Source organism: Eutrema salsugineum, unplaced genomic scaffold (assembly GCF_000478725.1).
Source record: "Eutrema salsugineum unplaced genomic scaffold, Eutsalg1_0 scaffold_5, whole genome shotgun sequence".
Classification (NCBI taxonomy): domain Eukaryota; kingdom Viridiplantae; phylum Streptophyta; class Magnoliopsida; order Brassicales; family Brassicaceae; genus Eutrema; species Eutrema salsugineum.
In genome coordinates this window covers 12,183,155-12,208,378 of record NW_006256612.1, presented here as the reverse complement: position 1 = coordinate 12,208,378, position 25,224 = coordinate 12,183,155, and the positions used below count along the sequence as shown (strand labels likewise).

The following is a 25,224-nucleotide window of genomic DNA, read 5'->3' as shown; positions in this document are numbered from 1 at the left end:
ACACCTTTGAATTGAATCGTTCTACTAAAATTGCGAATTTATCTCCATCTTCTACAACGAGTGCTTCGCTCATTCCTTAGTGAGTAACACTGCGTAATTGCTCGTCTCTTTTTTTTTATATGTGTGGGTTTCATATCCTCTTTGAATTTGCAATCTAAAGTCGGCGTTTTTTTGTTTGCTTTGTAGATTGATTCATCTTTGTAAAAATCGCATGCGTTGTGCTTCCTTCTCGAGTTTCAGTTTGTCTCTTGAGGACGCACTTCATCTTCTCCAACGTTTCTTAAAATCCTCAAACCAGGTTAAGCAGATTCACAGCGTCCTCTTTACCAGCAACGCATTGGTCGCTTCAAGATGGAAGACGAAACACGTCTACAACACTCTCATTCGATCCTATCTCACTACAGAACACTACAAGACTTCTCTGGCTCTCTTCAACCATATGCTTGCAAACCGAGTCCAACCAATCAATCTCACTTTCCCTTCTCTGATAAAAGCAGCTTGCTCTTCCTTCTCTGTTTCCTATGGTGTTGCCTTACATGGCCAAGCTCTTAAACGGGGTGTTCTATGGGACCCATTTGTTCAGACTTCTTTTGTTCGATTCTATGGTGAAGTTGGTGATTTGAGAAGCTCGAGGAAGATGTTTGATGAAATTGTACACCCTTGTGTTACAGCTTGCAACTGTATGCTTGATGCCTGTGGAAGAAACGGAGAGATGGATTCTGCTTTCCAGTTGTTTCAGAGAATGCCTGTAACTAATGTGATCTCTTGGACGACCGTAATCAGCGGGTTTGGTAAGAACGGGTTACACACCAAAGCTGTAATGCTTTTCGGTGAGATGATAGAGAACGAGCGTGTGGTACGAATAACACCGAATGAGGCTACCTTCGTTTGTGTACTTTCTTCGTGTGCTAATTTGGATCACGGAGGTGTTCAATTGGGGAAGCAGATTCATGGATATGTTCTGAGGAAAGAGATCATCCTCACTACTACTTTGGGTACTGCTTTGCTCGATATGTATGGAAAAGCCGGTCATTTGGGTATGGCTTTGACTACTTTTTATCAAATTCGTGATAAAAAGGTTTGTGCTTGGAATGCGATAATATCAGCTCTTGCTTCCAATGGTAAGCCTAAGAAAGCGCTAGAGATGTTTGAGATGATGAAATCGAAGAATGTGCATCCGAATGGGATCACTTTACTTGCAGTACTCACGGCTTGTGCTCGATCTAAACTTGTGGACTTAGGTATCCAGCTGTTCACTTCCGTATGTAGTGAGTACAAGATCACTCCAACACCAGAGCATTACGGTTGCATGGTTGATCTCATTGGCAGAGCTGGATTATTGGTTGATGCAGTTAACTTTATAAAGAATTTGCCATTCGAGCCCGATGCTTCTGTTCTCGGAGCTCTTTTTAGCGCTTGCAAGATTCATGAGGATGTTGAATTAGGAAACAAAGTAGGCAAAACGCTTATTGAATTGCAACCTCAACACTGTGGCCAGTACGTGGCATTGTCAACGTTAAATGCTCTGGATAGCAATTGGGAAGAAGCAGAACAGATGAGGAAAGCTATGATAGAAGCTGGAATTCGGAAAATCCCTGCTTATACCATACTGTCTTAAGGCTTGAGAAGTGAGAATAGATTGTTTCAGGCAAGAGTAACTATGTAGTCTCTGTTCTTTTCTACTATATTCATTTCAGTTCATGTTGTGTCAGTAAAATTGATCTAAATTGGTTAGGATTTGCAATATTCTCTCATGCGTTGAAAAACTGGAGAAAGCAAGAGAGACATTTCACTCGCTAATTTGAAGAACAAAACAGGAATCTCAATGTCTCCTAACACATAGACATACACTGGTATACACAGGTGGGTGGTGATCATTAATTTAGACGCAAATTGAAGAAACATTTTGTTCTTAATAGGTGAAATAGCCTGATTTTCCGGAGATGGCCAAATCTGAACAGGTTCTTGCAAAGGAAGGCATATCTCCTACACGATTCCTCTTCTTAAACCAATGACCAATGGTCACAACTCCGAGATAGGAAAAGAGGACTGCCAAGGCTCCACCAGCAACGGCGATAATGGCCGGAAATAACCATCGTGTTCCGTGGTAATGCGGTATGGTCACCCAAGATGCTGCAACATAAGCCGTTGCCATGAACCCTACAGAAACCCACATCATTCTGTGCGTGGCCACAAGTAACCTCTTCAAGGGTTTCCTCTTGTAAGGTATGATGCTAACGAGGAGAATAACGATGCACAGGGACGTGAAGAGTGCAATGTTGTTGCATATGGCAAAGACCTTAAACGCTGTCGTTTTTCCCACGATCGATTTCCCTCTCCATGGTCCGTCTTGGTAAACGCCGCCCGGAGGGTTTATCCCGCCGGCATAAGCAACTGAAGCGATTAAGACTGCCACTATCGCGATCGTGTTTCTTGCATTTTGCAATGCTTCTATATGCATCTCGTATTCCAAGCTCTCACGACCTCTTTCCACTTGATGTTCCTTGCGTGTCTTTCTCTCTGCCATCTCTGATGTGTTTACTCCGATTAGCCTAAGCAACTGTATTACCTCGTCCTCATGAGAGTTTGAAGATCCAAGGCGTCCAAGAAGTTGTTTATTATCGGATGTATTAGAGTGGCTTTCGAGTTCTTCATTCTTCTCAGATAAATCCAGCTCCTCTGAAGTCACGGTGCCAAATCTCAGCCACCTTGATAACAACTCAAAGTCTTGGGCTTCTCGAGGGAGAAGTTGAAAAGCTTCAAAACCCATCTTATTCTTGTACGTATGATCTACTATCTTCTTACCAACAATGTAACGTATAAGCTGCAATTTATTCACTAGGAATTTGTGAGAGAAGAAAAACACAAATTGGCACAAGAACCCCAAATCAAAACTGAATCATATCACATACGAGCTCTGTCAATATTTCTTATACATTAGGTTATGTACCATCTTAGGTTAATGTATTGATAACAAAGAGTATATGGCAAGTCAAAGGAGAGAGCGACAGATTAAGAAAACTAGCTACTCACCGGAGCATCACAAGCGACGGAGGCAGCAATATGTAAGACAGTGTTGCCGTTTTCATCTGTTTGCTGTAGAAGAATCTGACTGTTGATTCCCAAACTCTCTGCCATGAAAACGAAGGCATCCATATTTTTGTTTCGAGCAGCGAGATGAAAGACTGTCTCTTTTGACGGCGTGAGAGAGCTGAAAGACAAAGGAGCCTTGTCCAAGAACTCTTCCAAGATTACCACCGAGCCACTGAGAACCGCCAGATGCAGAGGTGATAAACCGCTGGTGTTAAGTGCTTCTTCTAGTCTTTGATCGAGCCCTAACAGGACTCTTGTCAGTTCAAAGTCTCCTTTATCACACGCATAATGCAATAGCGTTGATTGTAACCCGTCTTCAACCACCCAAGCTTCTTCCCTAGCTAGGTCTGGGAATCTGTCCAGTATAATTTTTGCAATACCTGATCAAGAATCCGAACACAATTAATATACTGAGTTATACACGAAAAATATTGAGCGTACGTACTAGAAACTTACTAGTGGATCCACTTGATGTGGCGAGAATGAGTTCATCGAGGCCGAATGATTGTGTCTTTTCTGCAATGAGTCTGGCAGCCTCCATGGAATTGCTGTGAATAGCTAAGTGAAGAGGTGTGTGGCTGATAACATTTCTTGCAGAACACACATCCAATCCAGTCTCTAACATCTGCACAACTATGTTCACGTCTCCAAGGATAGCAGCAAGATGCAAAGGTGTGTTTCCGAATACGTTGTTCAGGCCTTCTTCCACGTTTCTCTCCTCTAGTGATGATTCTCTCTCTTCAACCAAACCCAGGAATGCTGGAAGGTCATTTTGATGGATCGCTTGGAATATCGGCTGCATCTTCTCTCAAGAAATCTAGAGCTAAAAGTATGAAAAGTTCCGACTCTGGAGCCACCTGGTTATATTTATTTATGATGACTTAAGACCATAAGAGGTTTTCAATTAGTATCTTGACATATCTATCACTATCACTATCACTAGTAGTGGGTATTTTATTTATTTATCTTGACTTCGTCGCCAGAAGACTTTAGACAACAGCCATAAGCTTACAAATTTTTTTTTTTTTTTTGGATCACCAGCCATATGGTTACAAACTATATAAAACGCGTTAAATTACTTAAAAACAAAAAGTCAATGCTGGCCGGGCCATGACACAGGTTCCTCTCTCTTTCTTAACGCGCATTTCCATAGCTTTTCCACGACAAGATACTTTACATTTCATTAGCAAAATTATGTGAACTCATCTTCATACATTTTAAGATAAGAGGTGACGTACTCATAAAGACATGACAGGACTAAAACTAAAAAAGCTTTGGCAAATACAAAGCAGTGGATATATCATAAATCCAAGAGTTACATAGCTCAAAGGCTAAACAATGATTGGCTCACGGTATGTGCGGGCATTAATGTTGTGTCGGTAAATTTCGATCTAATTTACTTGTGTTGTATCTCTTGCGTCTCCATTCGCAACATTCTCAAGAGCTGAACAATAGGATAAAGCAAGCGAGACATTCCACTCGTAGATTTTATGAACAAAACAGGAATCTTAATGTCTCTCCTTACAAGGCTACGCCGTTATTACCAAAAAAAAGACTAGATCAACACATGACATACTTCAATGATGCAAACAGAGCTTACTAAAATCAGAACTGTGCAAATCGATTTTAAGATCGGAGCATCCCTACCTACCACACCAAGAAAGCTTCCAGCTTTAATCTCTCAGTTCCTCTTTCAACATTAACAACAGTCAAATAGGCCAAGTTTACTTCAAAAACAATCTGTTCTGTCATTGAACATCCATTATTAGATCTCGAACATCCACACCCTTATTCGTTCAGGTTTTCTTGTTTTTTTCTTATAAAACAAGAGTTTACAAAAGGAAAACCTCAAATGTATGTACACTGAATTGACTAGCAGCTTCTTGTAGCATCCGTTGTTAAAGAAGATCAAGAGCTTACTCGAAAACTAAATGTCAGCTCATCAGCTTCAACCAAGAACTCTCTTGAGGTCATTCTTCTGTTCCGATGTTAGCCTTGACGGGAACAAGATCTCAAAGCTGACCCTGAGGTCTCCTCTCTTCAAAGGGTCTTTAGTAGGCATTCCTTCGTTCGGGATCACAATCTCCTGACCAGGTTTTACAATATCCAGAACCGGGACTGTTAGATTCCTCCCGTCCAGAGTTGTTAGGCTAATGGTGAGACCGGTTAAAGCTTCTATAAGAGAGACTTTCTTCTCGACAATGAGATCGTTACCGTCTCTTGTGTATACTGGATGCGGTTTCTCGTCTACAACGAATGTGAGATCTGCAGGAGTGACTCCTGGTTCTTGGTTGCCTTTCTCTGGGAATGTTATCTTTGTGCCTTTCTTCCAACCTGGTTTTAAGTCTATCTTCAATATCTCTTGGACTGTCTTTGGCTTTCTGTAATAAAGATATATCATCAGATGGCAAAAAATTGAAGCTTTTAGTGTTTCACCATAATATCATCAGTCACAGAGAAAATCAGTTCTTAGTATCAACGCAATCTTATTATGAAGACATCATCAATTGGATCAATCATTTCACAGAAATCAATGGCATTTGACGAAACGAGGAGGAAAAAGATTAAGAGAGAACTAACCCGAACTCATCGGGAACAACGCGAGAAATTCGCATCTTCTTCTTCCCACCTTTGTACAGCTCCTCCAATGTGCAGGCCAATTTGCTCTCGATATCAGGCGCCTTCCTATTCGCCGACGGCGTCTTCCTAGTCGCCGGCGGCGTCTTTTTGTTCGCATGGCTTCCTGCTTCAGCACTTTTAAACCTCCTCCCGCCGCCGCCGCCGCCGCCGCCGCCGCCGACACCATCTCCAGATGTCCTTCCGCTACTCCCTCCGCCAAATGTATCCCCAGATGCGCCGAAAAACTCAGCAAAGATATCTTCGGCATCACGAGGATAATACCGAAAGTCGGAGTTACGAGACGAGTAACTCCGCTGCTGCTGCGCCGCCGTCTCCGCCGCGGTAGGTAAATCGGCGGACTTAAGACCTTCTTCTCCGTACTGATCGTAGATCTGGCGTCTCTGAGGATCGCTGAGGACGTCATAAGCTTCGGAGATCTGCTTGAACTTGGCTTCGGCTTCTTTCTTGCTCGTGGGGTTTTTGTCAGGATGCCATTTCATCGCCATTCTCCGATAAGACTTCTTGAGATCATCTTCGTTAGCGTTTCGACTCACCTTCAGCACATTGTAGTAATCGACCCCCATTGATCCGATTCTCTCACCCAAAAAAACAAAAAGAAAAAAGTCAAACCCACCCAAAATAAACGATGCGCCAATCGAGAGTATACCAGAGGAAGATGATGAAATCGAAATCGTATGGAGAAATTTGGATTTCAAAGAGATTGCAGGAGGAGAAAAGGAATCGGATTCGAGATTTTTGTTTACAGTAAAATCTGAAATGGGAAGAGAAGAAGGCGTGAGAGATAGAGGAAAAAAAAAAAAAACAGGAAGAGTGGAGTGCGTGTAAAGTAGAAGAAGAACAAGACAAAGGAGAATGAGAAATATTTTAAATGGAGCCACGTGGCATTTACAGTCTGACTTATCTTTATTCATTCATCTTATTATGGTGATTGATTATCAAAAATGGTAAAAAGTTGATCACTTCCGTCCTTCCCCTTTTTATTACACAGAAAAAGGAAATTAAATACTGAGACAATCAATAAAACAGCTCAACAGAAACTGACATTTATGGTTTCGTTTATCCTAGTTAAACCAGAAACAGTTATTATTCTCTTTATTCTAATTTCTAAAGCAACAATAATTAAACCGGACCAAACCACTTCAACCACGAGAAAAAGAAAAAACATTAGAATTCAGAGAAATAAAAGAGACCGTGTGATAATAATGTTTAATGTAGTGTAACACTCAATTTGCTGATTCATTTCAGACAAGAATTTGCTGAATTGAAGAATTACGAATATAATCATTGCTTAATCTTAGATTTGGATACATTGGAGTGGAACAATAACTTACAACATCCTTAGTAAACCAGTATCAAACTTCAAACTAATTAACCAATAGATATTCCTGCATGCAGCTAATATAATGTTGCAATTTCCATTTCCAACAAAATATATTTAAGAGGATCGATCAATATCCTTGGCTCTAAGCCTGCAGATTGGGAAAGAGTTTCTTGGCGTATTCAGCGAGCTTTGCAGTCTCGGGCATGAGAGGCTTCACAGCGGGATCATTACAGAACCGCTCAGCCCATTTGAACAGAGAAGGAGTCTTGGTCTCGTCAAGGAGTTTATGATTGGCGTCTAACTCGACGACTCTCCACCAACCCAAGAAGCTCCCGAGGGCAATGTCGAGGTAACCGATATGGTCACCGTTGAAGAACGGTTTTCCTTTGCTGCAATCGTTGAATGCTTTCTCCAAAATGTCAGTCCCTTCTTCCACTTGAGCTATGCCTGCTTTCTTCTTTTCTTCTCCTTGAGCTGTTAGGATACTTCTCAGAGCAATAAACCACTTCCATAGTTCCATTCATATTGAATTAAGTCAGAACATAGAAGATACAGGATCAAATGTCTTTTCAGCACTACGTTTCTTGAAATTTTAAAACCCTTATTAAGTTATAATAAAGATATAAAAAATCTTTAAGAAAAACTATCAAGTTGTTAAAACTTAAACGTTAACTTCCTGATATTGTACTATATAGGTAGAACCGTAGAAGTTAGTTGAAGCTGGACTGATCCAAGTCCAACCCGGTTTACATCGGTTAAATCGTGTTCTTTACAGAATCTTTACCGGATTAAACCAACAACAAGCAGAAATAATCAAGTTAAATTCATTCCCAACACATTCGTTAATATGATTCATATCGGGTTTCTAACTGAACACACCAATGATTATAACATTAAAACCCACAAGAGCAATTGAAGAGCTAATACTAACCTTATCGTCAATGTAGGCAGCCCAGAGCCGAGCGATGGCACGGTCGTAAGGATGGGACGGGAGAATGGACGGTTCAGATGAGCTCCAAGTCTCGTCGATGTACTGGACGATGATGTTGGACTCGCACACCGGTTTGTCAGCGTGAATTAGAACCGGCATCTTCTTGTAAACCGGGTTAGATTTGAGAAGCAATTCGCTCTTAGAACCGAACGTCTCCTGAAGGAATTCGTAGCTAATAGATTTGAGGTTGAGAGCAATCCTCGCCCTCATGACGAAGACACTCGCCCATGAGCCGATCAGCTTCACGTCGCCGGTCGTCATTTTATCCCGGAGATTAAGAACCGAGAAGAAGAACCCTATGTGCGAGAGAGAGAGAGAAGGTTACGGTTTAGATCGGATAAAAAAGCTTACAGGGTTTAGGTGATGGTGATTGATAATGAAGAACATATAAAACAAAGGAGTGAAAAAAATTGACGTGTGACAATGTATGCAATGCGTGGCAACATTGAAACCATTAAATCCCCTTGTTGGGACCTTTTTTCCTTTCACGTGTTTATTATGGACTCCTCTAGGAAATGACGAGTAAGAATGCAAATATGCAATACCTAAGGTATTAATTAAACACGGAAAAATACCCATAAACAAAACAACTTCATTCACCAAGCCTGATACAAAATTAACGTTCAAAATACCCAAAACACACACCAAAAAAATAAAATAAAAACAACTATAAATAAAGTAGCACTCTTAATTAGTTTATTCTCGCGAGAACTCAGGCTCAGCCTACAAATAATCCACAACCAAATGAAATTAAGCCTGTGGAGGCTTGGCAAAGATCTTCTGAGCGAATTCAGCGAGCTTTGCAGTGTCGGGCATGACAGGTTTCACAGCGGGATCATTACAGAACCGCTCAGCCCATTTGGACAGAGAAGGAGTCTTGACGTCATCAACAAGTTTATGACCAGCTGCCAACTCGGTGACTCTCAACCAACCCAAGAAGCATCCGAATGCAATGTCGAGGTAACCGATTTGGTCACCGTTGAAGAAAGATTTTCCTTTGCTGCAATCTTTAAAGGCCTTCTCGAGAATCGCGTTCCCTTCTTCCACTCGAGCTAGCACCGCTTTCTTCTCCTCTTCTCCTTCAGCTTTTAGGATACTTCTTAGAGAATCAAACCACTTCGGACATATAATATAGGAAACACATTAAAGATCAGCTTATGTCTTAATACCTTCTTTCAATATCAATTCCTTGAATTAATGAATACTTTGTATTTCCTCGTTTATTTTTGCCTTTGCGTTCACATTCACATTTTAAACTAGCAAGTTCTCGAGGAAAAAGTTATGTTTTGACTGAATGTAAGATATCATATTTTAACTAGTAAACACAAATATTTGCATTGCAACAATTCCGCATCAAGTAGATAAAGTTTTTCTTTCTTGTGAACAAACCCTAAAAAATATTTAAATAAAAATCTTGTAGAGCAAGTAAAAGTAAAGGGAACCTTTTCGTCGATGTAAGCAGCCCAGAACCGAGCGATGGCTCTGTCATACGGATGAGAAGGGAGAATGGATGGTCCAGATGAGCTCCAAGTCTCATCGATATACTCGACGATGATATTGGACTCACAGACCGGTTTGTCAGCGTGTAGCAGAACCGGAATCTTCTTGTGAACCGGATTTGATTTAAGAAGCAACTCGCTCTTGGAACCAAACGTTTCCTGGAGGAACTCGTAGGGAACAGATTTGAGGTTTAGAGCAATCCTTGGCCTCATCGCAAAGGGACTCGCCCATGCACCGATCAGCTTCACTTCATCACTCGCCATTTTCTTCTCAAGATCCAAAATACTAGATGAGGACTTAAATGGTATGACACGTTGAAGCTTTTATGTTAGATCGGTATATATGGCATTATATGGAATCGAAGAGCGGGGTAGGTTTCAACATCTGATGGAGGTGAAAGATAGTTAATAACGCCAATTAAAAGTTTGACACGTGTTATAAATGGTTGGGAGAACGTTGAAATGTTTGGTCCAAACTCTTAATTAGGGACGCCGAGACGCCCATTTATGTACGTGGCAACATCTGAAACCGTTGAAAACTCCGGCAATTCAACTTCTCGTGTTCACATTTGTATTTCGTGTATCGATAGCTTTTCATTAATGTTATTCAATTAAAGATTTTTTATGCTGCTAGAAATACGTCAATATCTTTTTTTTGGTAAAAATACGTCAATATCTTCGTTTCAACTTTCAACGGTTTACACTTTCAAAGTATTAAACATAACATCTGAAACTATATATTAAGGATTCTACTGAATAGTTACAAATACAAATCTACCATTCGAGTAAATTCACTTATGAAAACAAACATTTCATATTCTCATGTATTTTTCATTCTTTCGACATTCTAATTATATCGTTGTTTTTTAGTTCTTCTGTGCACTGCGTATATCTTTTCATTGTTTTGGCTAGTCATGCTTTCTACATTTGTATTGAATACTGAATACATTATCCAATGGCATATGAGTATATGACATTATAACTTATACGGAAAAAATTATACGAAATAGTTTATATTTCAAGAAAGAATTAGGTACTTCAAAAAAAAAAAAAAATGGCTCTAAATGATTATACTCTACTAGAATAATAACTATCGTCAAATTTAAGTTAGAGGTTAGTAACTCTTTTTCCCCGTTTTTTGTGATTGCTTACACCGACGATAATTTTAGAGATAATTTTAAGAAAATAAAATAAAATAAAAAATTGATGGGCTTCCATAACAATCCTTGAGTAGAATAATGCCTTTGCAAGATGCATTCTATCTTCACTATAGTTATAACTACAAATACATTATCGTACAATGAATTTAAAACAAACTAAAGTTGAGAATTTTTTTTTAAGAAACTTTAACTTAGCCTTTAGGTTTCTTTACTATATTCTCTTGAATATATTCCGCTATATATGCCTGCCCTTTTCCTTGGTTGGCCTGGGTTGGGAGCTTTAGTGAGAGTGGGCTCTTGACACTAATGATGTTTTTTGCGATTATAAATTTATGTCTTCTATATATGCCTTATTTTCTGGTGGGTTTGGGACACTTGGGATATTTTTTCTAAATAACATATTTTCTTAAATATAAACAAGATTGTTAAAACAATTGCCTATTTTCCTCTTCCCATGCATCTATATTACTAGGTTAATTACATTCACACACTCAATTCATATGTGCTTGATTCACATTTCTCCCTCCCTCTTTCTCTGAAACGTCTAGCAAAATGAGTTTCAAGCCTTCTTCTTTTTCTTCTTCTTCCTTCTTTTTCCTTCTATTTTTGTTCTTCTTCTTTGCTTCTCATGTCTCCTCACAAGCCTGTCAAAAAACATGCGGCCAAATACCCATCAAATACCCGCTTGGAACCGGGTCGGGTTGCGGTGACCCACGTTTCACGCGTTACATCAAGTGCGACCCAGACCAACAGACTTTGACGCTAACCACCCACACAGGCTGTTACCCTATCACTTCGGTCGACTACGCCAAGCAAGTCATCTACGTCACCGACCCGTCAATGTCCACGTGTGCATGTACCCGACCCAGTCGCGGATTCGGGTTGGATTGGGATGCTCCGTTTTCTTTCCACGACGACACCGTTTTCACGCTCCTTGACTGTTCTGTTGACGAATCCCCTGTTTTCACGCCGTTAAGTAACGGTACCGGACGTGTCTCCCTCTGTGACCGTCAAAGCTCCTCCATTTGCACCTTCTTGTACTCCAATTGCAGGTAACCCGGGATATCCCTTTAACCGATATAAATTCAACAAGACTACTAGTTCTATCTAAACCGAAATAAAGAGCCGAACCAATTTCCCAATTTTCCCTGGAGATATCACAAAGGAAATGTCATGAAACCCCCAAATTTCTTATTTGTTAAATTCTGATAAATAATAACTTACACTCCCACCAGGAAGTTTTGGATGTTAAAAATATACAATTTTTTTTGCTGTTTGTATCTTCTATGGTAAAATTTTACATTATTTTAAAATGATTCCCCATTGGCTAGAGGGTTTATATAGAGTTAAACTAACTTTTTTCTTAAGAATTAAACTAACTTCTTTTTTTTAGAGTTAAACTAACTTTTTTTAACTAACTTATAACTGAACTTTTGTGATTAACTAGCTAGTGATAGAATAAAGGTATATTAGATATTTTCCACAGAAAATGGTATGACAACACCGATTTGAATTGTAATGAACCCGGTTTACTATTGGTTTTGAGTGTCATCTGAAACTTGTTTATTAATGAAAACCCGGTTTACCTTTCCGAATTTGTAGGGCAATAAGTCTAATAAACCTCCAAGTGTCAACGTGTTGCGTCTACGTACCGTTAGATCTCGGACCATCGTTCGAAATGGATCTACGGAAACTTCGGTGCTCGTCGTACTCGGGTTTCTACAATCTTGGTCCGGGCCAAGAACCTCACCCGGAGAACTGGAACTACGGAATCGCACTCAAATACAAGTTCAACGTCTTCGATGAGTACCCTGTCGTGTGCGGTGGCTGCGAGCGTAGTAACGGTGCTTGTGGCTACAACACTCAGACTAGCTCATTCGTTTGTAATTGTCCCGGCGGGATCAACACGACGTCCGATTGCTTCTTTCTTTATAACTCCGCTTCTATTCTTCTTCCTTGGTTCTCAAGTAAGCTCCACTTTCATACTCTTCTTATAGTCTTATCTTATCAGTTATTAGTCAAGTTAATTTACCAAATTCGTTACATAACAAAAACTAGGTAATTAATGTTTCCTTCAGTAATTAAACAAAAACTTGATTGCAAAGATTAAGGAAATATTAATTTTACCAAAATTCGTTTTGTGTAAATGGGTCTCGTGAGACCATTCATAGGTAGCGAAATATTCTGATCTAGCTAGCAGCTTTGCTTCACCATAACTTTATTTCACTTAAAAATTTGGAATATTAAGCTAAATATTTTTGCCTTACATAATTTTCTTCAAATTAAGCAGGAGAATGGGTGATGTACCCTTTGTCATGGGTTGTTATTTGGACAGTGATGAGTCTGCCTCAAAGAAGTTAAAGGTTCTCGCGTTAGTCAATTCAATTTGGGAGCATCAATGGATGGAGTGGTTTGAAGAGAAAGCTTAATACAGATCGAATATTTGCTTCTTCTTTCTAGAACTTTGTGATATATATCATGGTATAAGATTCTCTATTAATTGGTTCTCTCTTTGCCATAACCATAAGTCCATTTATCTTATTTGCTTTTTCTCCACTTTCCAGCTCATAAGGAATCAACATACTGTAGTGCTAAACACTTGCAAAGAATGATAATATATGATTATATGATTGTATTAGTCATCAACTCGCAGGGATTTTATACTTATACTTTAGTATTTAATATTTTTTTAAAAAAACTGAGAATCATAATTACTTTCATATGGATTACAGATACGATAACAGAGCTTTGCCGTTTTAGATTGGGTGAAATTTGATCAAACTGAGATCTTGACTTAGCTAACTATGAAATTTCTCACTCATTTTTGTTTTAACATATTTTAAAATTTCCATATTCTCTAACTCTAAAATTTTCATATTCCTTCCATGATATCGATCATTATATTATTGGTATACTATTCTTTTTTTTGTTAAAAAAAATTATGCTATTATTCTTTTATATCTATTCACCCTATTATGTAGGAGTAATTAGTTTTTGTAATCTGCTGAATACCATACCACAACGGCATGAGCCCAGAGCCCCCTTTACTTGTTCAAAAATTAAAACAAAAACTCGATCCTATATAATGCAAAATATATCTCTCATAAATTAGTAAAATCCATTACAACAGGTTTGCATAAAAGAAGGATCCCTCCAATAAGCAAGCAAAAGTAGTAATTAGTAGTGAAAGTTAATGCCAAGGACGTGTGGGAGTGAGTCCCACGCGCTTAACAGAGTCAAAGGGAACCCAAATTTGCCGCCTCCCTTTCCTTGACAAAAGACATATCTATCATTCTCTATCTCTCTTTCTCCTTAGACAAAAAAAAAACAACATTCCTCCTCAGTTTTGTTTCTCTGTTAGGTCGCAAAAATGGAAAGCAGAGCAAGAGGATCAATGTCGTCGAGCATCGGCAATTCCGCAGAACTGGAAGCGAATCTGACACTAGGCGATCGTCTTAAGGTTTTCAAGGGCTCCACTTTCGATCCCGACGCTTACGTCACCTCCAAATGCCAGCACATGAACGAAAAGGTTTACTTTTCCTCTCCAACATCATCAATCAAGATCGTTATAGATTCATTGTGATATTTTTGTAATTGTTATTCGATTAAGAATTAAGATCCTCCTCATATATATATTGAGACCAGATTAATTAGAGGCATTGTGGTGAGAGGAGATTTCATCTTAATTCTGTATTTGACGATGATGATGTGTGTTTTTGCTCTTACAGGAGACGAGACATTTGACTTCTTACCTCGTTGAACTGAAGAAGGCTTCTGCGGAAGAGATGCGTAAGAGCGTCTACGCAAACTACGCCGCCTTTATACGGTCTTGTATCCCAACATCATTATTAGATAATATTTTACATTTTTGTTGCTAATGTATGGTTCTTGATTATCAGGACATCTAAGGAGATATCAGCACTTGAAGGACAGCTACTTTCCATGAGAAACCTTCTCTCTGCTCAGGCAGCTCTTGTTCACGGCTTGGCTGATGGCGTTCACATTACTTCTCTTTGCGCTGATGACGCCGATGACTTGACAGACCAAGACCTCTATGATATGGACAACAACAAACATATTTCCAAAATCGAGACTTGGGTTGTCGAGTTCTTTGACAGGCTTGAAGTTCTCTTAGCTGAGAAGAGAGTTGATGAATCCATGGCTGCACTTGAAGAAGGTCGTCGTGTGGCGATAGAAGCACAAGAGAAACGCACACTCAGCGCCAACACTCTTCTTTCTCTCAACAATGAGATCAAAGAAAAGAGACAGGAGCTAGCTGACCAATTGGCTGAAGCTATAAGCCAGCCTTTTACAAGAGCCGGCGAGCTTAGATCGGCTGTCTTGGCTCTCAAGAAACTCGGTGACGGTTCTCGAGCACACACGTTGCTTCTAAGGTCTTACGAGAGGAGGCTACAAGGCAACATTCAAAGCCTAAGAGCTTCAAACACTTCCTACGGTGTAGCCTTCGCTGCTGCTCTCTCTCAGCTTGTTTTCTCAACCATTGCTCAAGCCTCGAGCGACTCTCAAGCAGTGGTTGGCAAGGATCCGTCTTATTCATCAGAGCTTGTGACCTGGGCGGTTAAACAAGCAGAGTCGTTTGCTCTGTTACTGAAAAGACATACTTTGGCTTCCTCTGCTGCTGCAGGAAGCTTAAGGGTAACAGCAGAATGCATCCAACTCTGTGCATCTCACTGCTCTTCACTAGAGTCTCGAGGTTTAGCTCTTTCTCCTGTTTTGTTGAAACACTTTAGGCCTGGCGTGGAACAAGCATTGACTGGAAATCTCAAGAGGATTGAACAGAGCAGCGCCGCTTTAGCTGCTTCGGATGATTGGTCTCTCTCTTACACACCGACAGGCTCACGCGCCTCCTCGACTACTCCCATTGCACCGCATCTTAAGCTTTCTATTAGCGCTCAAAGATTCAACTCCATGGTTCAGGTAAATCAACCATTTTCTCAAGATACACACAATCTTCTTGCTCTTTGGCTATATATTTTTCTTGTGGATTTTATTAGGAGTTTCTGGAGGATGCTGGACCGCTAGACGAAGCATTACAGTTAGACGGGGTTGCACTAGACGGTGTTTTGCAGGTGTTTAACTCGTATGTTGACCTCTTGATCAACGCATTGCCCGGTTCAGCTGAAAACGAAGAGAATCCAGTTCACAGAATAGTTAAAGTAGCTGAAACTGAGTCTCAACAAACGGCTTTGTTAGTCAATGCACTTCTGTTAGCAGACGAGCTAATCCCTCGTTCTGCTTCGAGGATTTTGCCACAAGCTACGAACCAAGCCACTCCAAGGAGAGGAGTTTCCTCGGATAGACAGAACCGGCCAGAGCAAAGAGAGTGGAAGAGAAAGCTTCAAAGATCCGTTGACCGGTTAAGAGATAGCTTCTGTAGACAACATGCTCTTGAACTCATCTTCACTGAAGAAGGAGAAGTTCGTCTCAGCTCTGAGATTTATATACTCATGGACGAAACCACTGAAGAGCCTGAATGGTTTCCTTCTCCAATTTTCCAGGTTAACTATAAAAAACAAAACATCATCTAGAAAATACTGAAACATAGAATTGAGAAATGAGATAAAACCAAAAATGCTCTGCTTCTTCCAGGAACTGTTTGCGAAGTTGACGAGAATAGCGACGATTGCGAGCGATATGTTTGTTGGAAGAGAGAGATTCGCGACGATATTGCTGATGAGACTGACGGAGACAGTGATCCTTTGGATCTCTGATGATCAGAGTTTCTGGGAAGAGATGGAGACAGGAGCTAAACCATTGGGTCCACTTGGTCTTCAACAGTTTTATCTAGACATGGAGTTTGTCATGATCTTTGCCTCGCAAGGAAGGTACTTGTCGAGAAACCTTCATCAAGTGATCAAGAACATCATAGCTCGAGCCATCGAAGCAGTTTCAGCCACTGGACTCGATCCTTATAGGTATGTGTTTCAACATACAGAAAAAACATGTATGTAATGATTGGTTGATGATTAATGGATGATGATGAAACAGGACGTTGCCGGAGGAAGAGTGGTTTGCGGAAGTAGCTCAGATAGCGATAAAGATGTTGACCGGAAAAGCCAATTTCGGTGGCCACGGAGAGCGTGACGTCACTAGCCCCTCTGTTTCCTCTGCTAAATCTTACACCAGTAATTGACTTATCTAATTATTCAACAATTAGTCAATGTTGTTGACGTTAAAAAAAGCAAAAGGTGATGGTATTGTCGTTGTTCCTATCCCCGCTTAAATACATCAAAATAACAAAATATTAGCTTCTTACGTTATGGTATTTAGTTACTTGGATCACAAGTAACAGAGCTCCTTGTGCATAAGCATCATCTTATACTTCTCCACTCTTTCTCCGTCAGTAAACTGTTCCCTGTCTTCTTCTTCTCCTCAAATTTTATAACAATAAGAGAGTTTAAAGGTCTTATAATCTCTATATCCACCTTCTTTGCTTCATGACTTTTACAACCATATCATTAGGGATTGCAAAAGAAATCCCAGGTCCATAATACCACTTCATGGAGTTGATGCCAATGACTTCAACTTTCAGGTTCACCACTGGCCCTCCAGAGTTAACCTAAAAAGAATAAAAAGTCAAACAGAGATATATGATAAGTGTATATAAAAATATATGAAAGCTAACTACCTCATTAAGAACACAATTTGTGCAAATATTGCATCCGTTGGCCTTCCTTATCCAATGTCTGATCAACAGAACTTTACCACCAGTCACATAAACACTGAGAATTCTTTAACTAATGTCTTGAGATTCACCACAGAAGGTGAGATGATGGCAGCGACTTGTGAGAGAGAATTCTTTCCTAAGCAATCTTTTCCACTTAATGTACTCTTTCTCCGAATTATCTTACTCGAGCGACAAATGCTTATTCCACAGCGGAGAAACATATAAGGCCATACTCGAGCGACAAATGTTTATTCCACGGCGGAGAAACATATCCGAGAGTGAGCAAGACAATTGGTTATAATAAAGTGCTACAGTGGTTGTAAAACACTAGATTAAAGCAAGACACTTATTATCCCAGACAATCAACAGGTAGAGATTTAGAATTTGGAACTAACCTCAACCAAAAATAACAATTAGCATAGATAGGAGAGTTTTAAAGGTCATCTGATATCTGTTTCCACTTTTTTTGCTTGATGACTTTTACAACACTATCAATGTCAGATCAACAAAACTTGTTAAAAAAAAACAGCATATGAGAAAAATTATGCACAAAAATTGCAAAACACTTGAAACTCTGAATTTTGCAAGCATCAATTTCCGATTAAAAAAACTCTAAAAATCAAAAATAAAAATAGATGTATATGAGAGAAATTACACGACACAACTTTCAAAATAAAAACAATCAAGATTATGGAAACTAACCTTACAATACCCATTGACACACTGTCAACAGAATATAAAGTATTTACCAGCAGATAAAACTCAATCACAACATCTTGAAATTCCAAATTTTGCTGGAGAGAATGACATCTTATAGTATTAACTAAGTTAAGATCATGGTCTATATCAATGTTATAAGTTTCAACTCATTAGAAAATAATCATCGAATGGAATTATTAGGATGATTTTCATTAGGCAAATATAATTCAACTACAAAAGATTTAAAGTGCAACTAGAACATGAGGTTGTAGTGTATCTACAGGTTTTTTATTAGGTTGGTAAATGTTTCCAAAATCATAAAAATTTGTTAGATTAAAGTGGTTCACATTTTGATTCTAAAAAGTTTAGTGAAAATGAGACATAAAACCAATAAAATGTAGACGATACACTATCGTTAACAAAAAAAAAAAAAAAAAAAAAAAACTCTTGACCGTAGAGGTCTAAACCAATAAATGAGCGATAAAGAAATCTTATATAATTCATTTTTCAAATCAAATGCGGAAGTGGAAGCTATTGTTGTTATCGCCACTTGAATAGAACAAAATATTAGCTTCTTACTTTAGGGATATTCAGTTACTTGGATTCCAGGTAACAGAGCTAGGGCAAGTTTCACCTTTTAAATCCCAGTGAGTATGTAACAGAAAACAATATCAAAATCATTTCACATATAAGTAACACAGATAACAAAACACAAACCCATCCCAAAAAGAAAAACAATAACAAAAATTGTAAGCAAAAGGTATAGAAAACACACACCAAACGGAGTTGGGCACTATTTCCTAATGCACCGTTCCAACAGTCCCTACACGAAACAGAGCAATTCCAACAGTGTAACACTGAGATGAGACCCTACCCTAACCTTCATCTTCGTCTTCATCGCCGAGCTTATATGAACTAAAATGATCGACCCGGAACTTCCACTCGCCTTTCACTGGATCAAATGACACAAACTCAGCTCCTTGTGCCTCAGCTTTCCTCTTAAGCATCATCTTATACTTCTCCACTCTCTCTCCTTCAGTAAACTGTTTCCCCGTCTTCCTATCCACACATTTTATATTCAGCAATGTCACCTCCGCCGGTTTATTCAAACCTTGCCCAACCGCCGGTTTCTTGCTCTCGTCCATGTATACAATCACTTCCCGGTTATTGAACTGAACCAGTGATTCCAAGTCTAGCCTACGAACATCTGTCTCTCCCATGAACTTTATGCTCCCATAACCGTGTCTTCCCACCACAAAGTCTCTAACCCGCCTGCAATAACCAGGATCCGCTCTTTCCTTAGCCGCTAGTTCCTGGATTCGTGGCTCTGTGAAGTAATCGGATTGGCGTAGCTTCGGCATTAGTGCCTCGATATCTGCACCGTGCTCGTAAACAATTGCGGCTTCTCCGGCTCTGTGTCCTCCTAGTGTTCTGTAGGGGCGCTCTTTGTCTTTAGCGTGATCTGTGCGTGTTGTGCCGTTTGATTTCTGATTTGCATCGACTGATGGATGAGTTCTTTCTCCAGCAGAACCAGATTCTCCGTTATCATTTCCTGTGAATAATGTCCCTCAAGTCAGTCAGAGAAGGTCCAAAAATAGCAAAACGTAATGGAACTTTTTTTTTACATATGCATATTTTTATAAACTCACTGTCATGGTTTGCTGCATCAGTAGCTATGTCTGGACTCTTACCTGAAAATTACGGGTAATATTGTCAAAAAGAGCCAGGAATCATTCAACTCAGTACTTTTTGTTGAGATTTTAGGGTAATTTTTGTGTGTAATACTTCTCCCCACAGGCAGAGCAATAAAGTTTAAAAAGAATAACAACGCATGAACAAGGAAACGTGCTATATGATGAGAGTGCAAAAGGGTAGGCATTGAAGTTCCAACTTAAAAGTGCTAGTCTAAGATTTGAATGCTGCCATCTCTGTGGGAACAAATTGAAGCGGAGTCTCAAAAAGCTTTATCTCTATCGAAAACTTTAAAGGAGGACTCCAAGCTATGCAATAAGCGAAGAAACAGCCAAAAAGGAAGGTTACCATTGTCATGTAGTGGAGCAGTCGGGCGGTCTTTTGGAATTGTTGATTTGTCCCTAGAGGACCACTGTTGAATTGGACGTATAACTAGAGCTCTGGGGTTCTCCCTTGGAATGAAAAGAGCATCCGCCTTTGGTGTACTTGAGGTCTCCTCGTCATCAGTGAAAAAAGGAACCTACAAATACCAAATTAAGATTTAAACATGCACAGCACCAAAAGTAAAGATTGCGTAAAATATATCGTGAGTAAAAATTCACAAGACAGAAGCATGCCTTTGGACCATTGTCGCCAGGACGGTACTTTCTTGCTGGCAACTTGACCCGCCTTTGTAAAAGGTGTCGGGAAGTAAGGAGAGATGATATTCTGACAGGAGCAGGCTTGTCAACAACCTGACAGGAGTAAAAACAAAACAATAGGGGCAAAGAGTAAAATCAATGGAGATGAACAAGGAGAAACTGAATAGAGAAATTTTGAAGAATGAATGACAATATGCAGAGAATGAACAAAATCAATTATTATAGTGGAAGCATACAAAATCAATTTAACTTTAGAATCATAATATTAATTTAATATGGTATTTTATCAAAAATACACAAAATGTAATCTTATCATTAACACAGTTTTTTAAATTGTTTATCAATACCCAAAAGGTAAGTTTTTGTTCATCTTAATTCCTCCTCAATTTGATGAGGAACCGTTCAGAATTGTGTAGGATTGATATTCCTCATTCCTTTCCTCAAATTTGGTCACCAGTTGGATGCCAAAATGAAGAACCAAGGAATTATCAACCAGTTCCATTTCTTATGATTAATAACAAACTGAAAGTCTAAGACGAGGGTTTTACTAGAGGGAACATCAAAACAGCTATACGTAGACTATCTGGTTACATTCTGGAAAGAGTCAAAAGGAAAAATGCACGATCTGGGTGTTAAGAAGGAATAGTAGGCTTACAGGCATGCTGGAGATTCCATATTGAATCGAAGGTGAGTTTCCACTTTGGTTTATTGAAATCTGAGGCATCGCAGGAAGTGTTCCAAACGGATTTGTAACAGCAACCGGTTGCAAAACAACAGAGCTCAGCGGAGCAGGCCTGTCAAAAGAAAAATGAAAATGAAACTCCAATAGCACAACTTCCACAAAAAGAAACTCATTGCAGGTATATAAACTATCCAAAAGGAGCGAAAACAGAAGTCTTGTAAGCACTGATGTCAGAGAGACCATACGTTTGCCCGAAGTTGCCTTGACCAAAAAATCCCAGTCCACCAGCATTTCCAGATGCATTAGCTTAGACCATAAATATAAAAGAGTTAGAATCTAGAAGTAAGATGATAACGTAATTGACTAGGTCGACCGAGGTACCTGCTTGCGTTTGACCAAAGTTGTTGAAACCAAAACCATTTGATGCTTGACCTGGCTGAGCTGATTGAAAGGGTGTCATACCAGCAGGCTACAGAAATAATCCAAGATTAGAAGGCCTAAATTAGATCAGAAGGGAAGTGTGGGTGTGGGTGCGGGTGTCAATCAAGAGAAGCAAAAGAACTACTAACTGTGTAGAGAACAGGCATCACCAAAGGAAATGAAAAAAAATAACTAAGTGTTTGGGTAATAAAAGAAAAAAGATCACCATTGTTTGTCCAAAAGGAGAGCTGCTTGACGTAGTTAATGTTGAAGAACTTGAAAACATGTTGCCAAATCCAGTGGAAGGTTTATTGAAAATGTTTGTTTGGCCAAATGCAGGAGCGCTACTCTGTCCGAACTGTCCAAAAGCAGAACCAGTCTGCCCAAATGCAGAACCGGTCTGCCCGGTCGAGGGGTTTGAGCTGAATAGAGTAGATGACTGAGTGTTGCCGAATGCTGGAGTTGCACCCTGACCAGGATTTGAACCAAAGATTGATGAAGAAGAGCCGAATCCAGGAGTGCTTGATGAACCAAATAGCGGTGACGAGGTCGTTGTTCCAAAAGCGGAGGATGAACCGAAAACTGATGTGGCGGTTGATGAAGTTGACCCAAAAAGATTGGATGAAGATGTTACACCAAAGGGCGATGAACCAAAATTTGAGGTAGCTGCTCCAAAACCCGAACTGGCAATTGTTGGGGTTTGAGGGGCAAAAGGGTTGGTAGATGTTGCGCTCGAAAAAGGGTTTGTTGGATTTGCTGATGTCTGACCAAACGGCGGTGATGAAGAAAAAGGATTTGGCTGAGCAGTTGATACACCAAATCCGGCATTTCCGGGAGACTGGCCAGAAGGATTTGGTCCACCTGAAAATTGAAGATGTAGAAAATCCATATTTGTTCAACAAAGTACAAGAATGTAGAGCTGAGAAAATGTACTACAAGATTTGTTTGACCAAGTGTACCTTTATCTCCTCGCTGGTAGTCTTCCCACCTCAGCTCCTCATGGCTTTTATCTTTGTAGGCCGGCATGGCAGATATAGATTCCAACTTTCCAGCAGGCTGAGTACCGCTGCCTGTGTCTGCCTCAACTGTCGGTGCATAAGGCACGGCTCGACTGCCCCCTTGCTGTTGACCACCGAAAGGTGATTGACCAAAACCAGAACCCCCAAATGTTGGGGTTGTTGCCTGCGCACCTACAAAAAATTGCGCAAACATATTTCGTCACTCTTTATTCAAATGACTAACACAACAAGTAGTAGGGACATTTCAAATGTATAACCTTGGGCTCCAAAGGGAGATGGTGTAGAGCCAAATGCGCTGCTGCCAAATGCTGATGTGGACTGGCCAAACGCTGGGGAGGAGCCAAAACTGAAGGAGGAGGTATTTGATGCACCAAAAGTAGGAGTACTGGATGCCCCAAAGGCAGGAGTACTGGATGCCCCAAAGGCAGGGGTACTGGATGCCCCAAAGGCAGGGGTACTGGATGCCCCAAAGGCAGGAGCGCCTGATGCACCAAAAGCAGGAGTGCCTGATGCACCAAATGCAGGGCTGCTAGAAGCTCCAAATGCACCTCCAGAACCAAAGCCAGTGTTGCCAAACGTGGTGCCAGTGTTGCCAAATGCTGGAGTCGGGGACGCGCCAAATGCAGGTGTGCTAGTGACGCCAAAGGAAGGTTGGTTTGAGGCGCCAAAGGCAGGAGTACTTGTGGCACCAAAGGCAGGCGTGCTCGATGCACCAAACGAGGGTGTGCTTGTGGCACCAAAGGAAGGCGTGCTTGATGCACCGAAGGCAGGCGTGCTAGTGGCACCAAAAGGTGTAGATGAACCAAAAGTGCTGTTTCCAAATGCAGGTTGTGATTGCTGTGCGGTGCTTCCAAAAGGATTCGACTGAGGCGTTGAAAATCCCAAAGGTTTCTGCCCAAAACCAGAAGACCCTGAAAGAGGAACAAATAAATTAGCTTAGTCCCCAAAAGCAATTGTAAAATTGAAAACTGAAAACTGAAAACCCAAGGACTAACGAGAACCTGAACTAAAGAAAAGGAAACAACAACGAAATCAGGAGCCAACATCTAGAAAGAAAAACTAGCAGAAAGAGAATCCAAAAAACAAGTAGCAGTTCAAAGAAGTTCAAGAATATTAAATCAGGTAGTGACATTTTGTAACAAACCACAGAACTTGGATACTGTTTCCTGAAACAAACAGCGCAATTAAATGCTTGAAAAGGTCAAAACCATTAAATAAGGTACTTACCACCAAAAGGTGAAGATGCTGGAGATGCTCCAAAGGCCGGAGTGGAATTCCCAAATGCTGGAGATGAAGAAGCTCCAAAAGTTGTAGTGGAGGCGAATGGAGAGGAGGTTTGAGGTGCACCAAACACACCGGTTGAAGTGCCTCCAAAAATTGAACTCCCTGTCTGTGCAGCAAAAGGTGCAGACGAGCCAAACGGTGTTGCTGGAGCAAAGGGATTATTACTACTTGAATTGCTGGTCTGACCAAACAAAGACTGGGACCCAAATGGGCTGCTACCAGATGACTGTCCAAAAGCTATTAGAACAATAATTCAGAAGGTCAGTTTTCTTTCAAAGTATTACAAAGAGAAATAAATAGCATAGAACTATTAGAAGGCTACCGAAACCAACAAGTAAGCATAAGATAGGATCACTTACGATTAGATGAGCCAAACATCTTCCTATGGAGTTTCACAACGCAGGTCCTAGCCAAAAGAAATTATTTTATCTTGTAGCTGGTAAGAGAAGAAGAAGAAAAAATATCTATTAGGAAAAGATAACAGCAGAACTAAAAGCAGATAAGCAACACCATATTGGTAAAAGCTGGTTTCAAAAGATTGAACATCCATACTTATACTAGAATTCAACATCCCCATGAAATAGAGTCAATAACTGAACTTGGTTCTAGCGTCGGGAAAAGGAATATGAACTAAACCGAAATTACAAAGAGTTCACAAATACCCCAAAGGAACAAGTTAAACATCACACCTATCAGCTGAGAACAAGAAAAAAACTGGAATAGCTGAGAGATGACGAGCTTCTAAACCTATTAACTAGGCAATTAATGACTCCAAAACCAATGAACAAAGCAAACATCAGAGACTAATCGACTAATCGAGATATAGAGCAGTAGAAATCAAACCAGGAACTAATCGAAATGTAAATTCAAAGAAAGAAGGAAGAGTACCTTTGAATTCGACGTTAAAAAACACGAATAAAGTCACACGTTCTTCGATCAGACCAATATGCCTCACAGATATCAAACGAAAATCGGAGAGGTAAAGAGCGAAAGCTCCGATCGTTAACCTGACTGAAGGGAAGAAATTAGGGTTCAGGCGTGAAACCGTCGACAAGGGAGAGAACTGAATAGGTTGGGCGTGAAATCAAATGTGGATTTAGGGGGAATGGAACCTGAAAACGAAGAGCTCGATCTGAAAACCGAAGAAGGAAGGAACAATCTCGCCGGAATCGAAAGCACGATAGTTACAACTTGCCAGAGCGACGACAGCCGAAGATCGGCCTTTTGTGTTTTGTTGGTATGAGGACTCTCCTCTTCCTGCTTCCGACTCTAATTAGCGTTTTTTTAACGCAATACGATAAATGCATATACTGTATTATTATTTTGATATGTATTAAAAAAAAAAAAACACGAAGGGAGACCAAAAAAAAATTATGATGTCATTATTTTTCTTTC

General features: G+C 40.1%; 8 protein-coding genes across 11 annotated transcripts; 3 read left to right on the top strand and 5 right to left on the bottom strand.

Annotated features, from left to right (window-relative positions):
• Positions 1-30: 30 nt before the first annotated feature.
• Positions 31-1,782, top strand: LOC18993847 (putative pentatricopeptide repeat-containing protein At1g10330). Its single transcript, XM_006417415.2, has 2 exons — positions 31-79; positions 187-1,782. Exon 2 carries the CDS (start codon positions 212-214, stop codon positions 1,616-1,618), a length of 1,407 nt encoding a protein of 468 aa, XP_006417478.1. The 5' UTR covers positions 31-79; positions 187-211; the 3' UTR covers positions 1,619-1,782.
• A 36-nt stretch (positions 1,783-1,818) lies between these two features.
• On the bottom strand, positions 1,819-3,940 carry LOC18993846 (ankyrin repeat-containing protein At5g02620). Its single transcript, XM_006417414.2, has 3 exons — positions 3,550-3,940; positions 3,034-3,473; positions 1,819-2,824 (listed from the first exon to the last, which is right to left on the bottom strand). The coding sequence occupies exons 1-3, from the start codon at positions 3,893-3,895 to the stop codon at positions 1,913-1,915; spliced, it is 1,698 nt and encodes a 565-aa protein (XP_006417477.1). The 5' UTR covers positions 3,896-3,940; the 3' UTR covers positions 1,819-1,912.
• Positions 3,941-4,821: 881 nt separating this feature from the next.
• On the bottom strand, positions 4,822-6,526 carry LOC18993845 (dnaJ homolog subfamily B member 1). Its single transcript, XM_006417413.2, has 2 exons — positions 5,674-6,526; positions 4,822-5,474 (listed from the first exon to the last, which is right to left on the bottom strand). Exons 1-2 carry the CDS (start codon positions 6,294-6,296, stop codon positions 5,042-5,044), a joined length of 1,056 nt encoding a protein of 351 aa, XP_006417476.1. The 5' UTR covers positions 6,297-6,526; the 3' UTR covers positions 4,822-5,041.
• Positions 6,527-6,945: 419 nt separating this feature from the next.
• On the bottom strand, positions 6,946-8,393 carry LOC18993844 (glutathione S-transferase U18). The gene is made up of 2 exons (XM_006417412.2): positions 7,986-8,393; positions 6,946-7,559 (listed from the first exon to the last, which is right to left on the bottom strand). The coding sequence occupies exons 1-2, from the start codon at positions 8,304-8,306 to the stop codon at positions 7,197-7,199; spliced, it is 684 nt and encodes a 227-aa protein (XP_006417475.1). The 5' UTR covers positions 8,307-8,393; the 3' UTR covers positions 6,946-7,196.
• Positions 8,394-8,617: 224 nt separating this feature from the next.
• Positions 8,618-9,900, bottom strand: LOC18993843 (glutathione S-transferase U17). The gene is made up of 2 exons (XM_006417411.2): positions 9,488-9,900; positions 8,618-9,161 (listed from the first exon to the last, which is right to left on the bottom strand). Exons 1-2 carry the CDS (start codon positions 9,806-9,808, stop codon positions 8,796-8,798), a joined length of 687 nt encoding a protein of 228 aa, XP_006417474.1. The 5' UTR covers positions 9,809-9,900; the 3' UTR covers positions 8,618-8,795.
• A 1,083-nt stretch (positions 9,901-10,983) lies between these two features.
• Positions 10,984-13,206, top strand: LOC18993842 (wall-associated receptor kinase-like 15). The gene is made up of 3 exons (XM_006417410.2): positions 10,984-11,756; positions 12,307-12,671; positions 12,995-13,206. Exons 1-3 carry the CDS (start codon positions 11,257-11,259, stop codon positions 13,063-13,065), a joined length of 936 nt encoding a protein of 311 aa, XP_006417473.1. The 5' UTR covers positions 10,984-11,256; the 3' UTR covers positions 13,066-13,206.
• An 868-nt stretch (positions 13,207-14,074) lies between these two features.
• Positions 14,075-16,966, top strand: LOC18993841 (exocyst complex component EXO84A). Of its 2 annotated transcripts, none has more exons than XM_006417409.2 (6): positions 14,075-14,233; positions 14,433-14,530; positions 14,604-15,642; positions 15,720-16,223; positions 16,315-16,640; positions 16,714-16,966. In XM_006417409.2, the coding sequence occupies exons 1-6, from the start codon at positions 14,075-14,077 to the stop codon at positions 16,856-16,858; spliced, it is 2,271 nt and encodes a 756-aa protein (XP_006417472.1). In that variant the 3' UTR covers positions 16,859-16,966. The 2 variants fall into 2 exon arrangements, with proteins under 2 accessions (XP_006417472.1, XP_024008653.1); XM_024152885.1 differs by having other exon boundaries at positions 14,171-14,233; positions 14,433-14,493.
• Positions 16,967-18,739: 1,773 nt separating this feature from the next.
• On the bottom strand, positions 18,740-25,099 carry LOC18993840 (nuclear pore complex protein NUP98A). Of its 3 annotated transcripts, none has more exons than XM_024152016.1 (14): positions 24,942-25,099; positions 24,718-24,840; positions 24,189-24,265; positions 23,773-24,066; positions 22,803-23,456; positions 22,486-22,716; positions 21,753-22,387; positions 21,488-21,575; positions 21,352-21,412; positions 21,080-21,218; positions 20,401-20,517; positions 20,132-20,303; positions 19,741-19,782; positions 18,740-19,643 (listed from the first exon to the last, which is right to left on the bottom strand). In XM_024152016.1, the coding sequence occupies exons 3-14, from the start codon at positions 24,205-24,207 to the stop codon at positions 18,967-18,969; spliced, it is 3,129 nt and encodes a 1,042-aa protein (XP_024007784.1). In that variant the 5' UTR covers positions 24,208-24,265; positions 24,718-24,840; positions 24,942-25,099; the 3' UTR covers positions 18,740-18,966. The 3 variants fall into 3 exon arrangements, with proteins under 3 accessions (XP_024007784.1, XP_024007785.1, XP_006417471.1); XM_024152017.1 differs by having other exon boundaries at positions 24,718-24,836; XM_006417408.2 differs by having other exon boundaries at positions 24,718-25,099.
• Between the last annotated feature and the right edge of the window lie 125 nt (positions 25,100-25,224).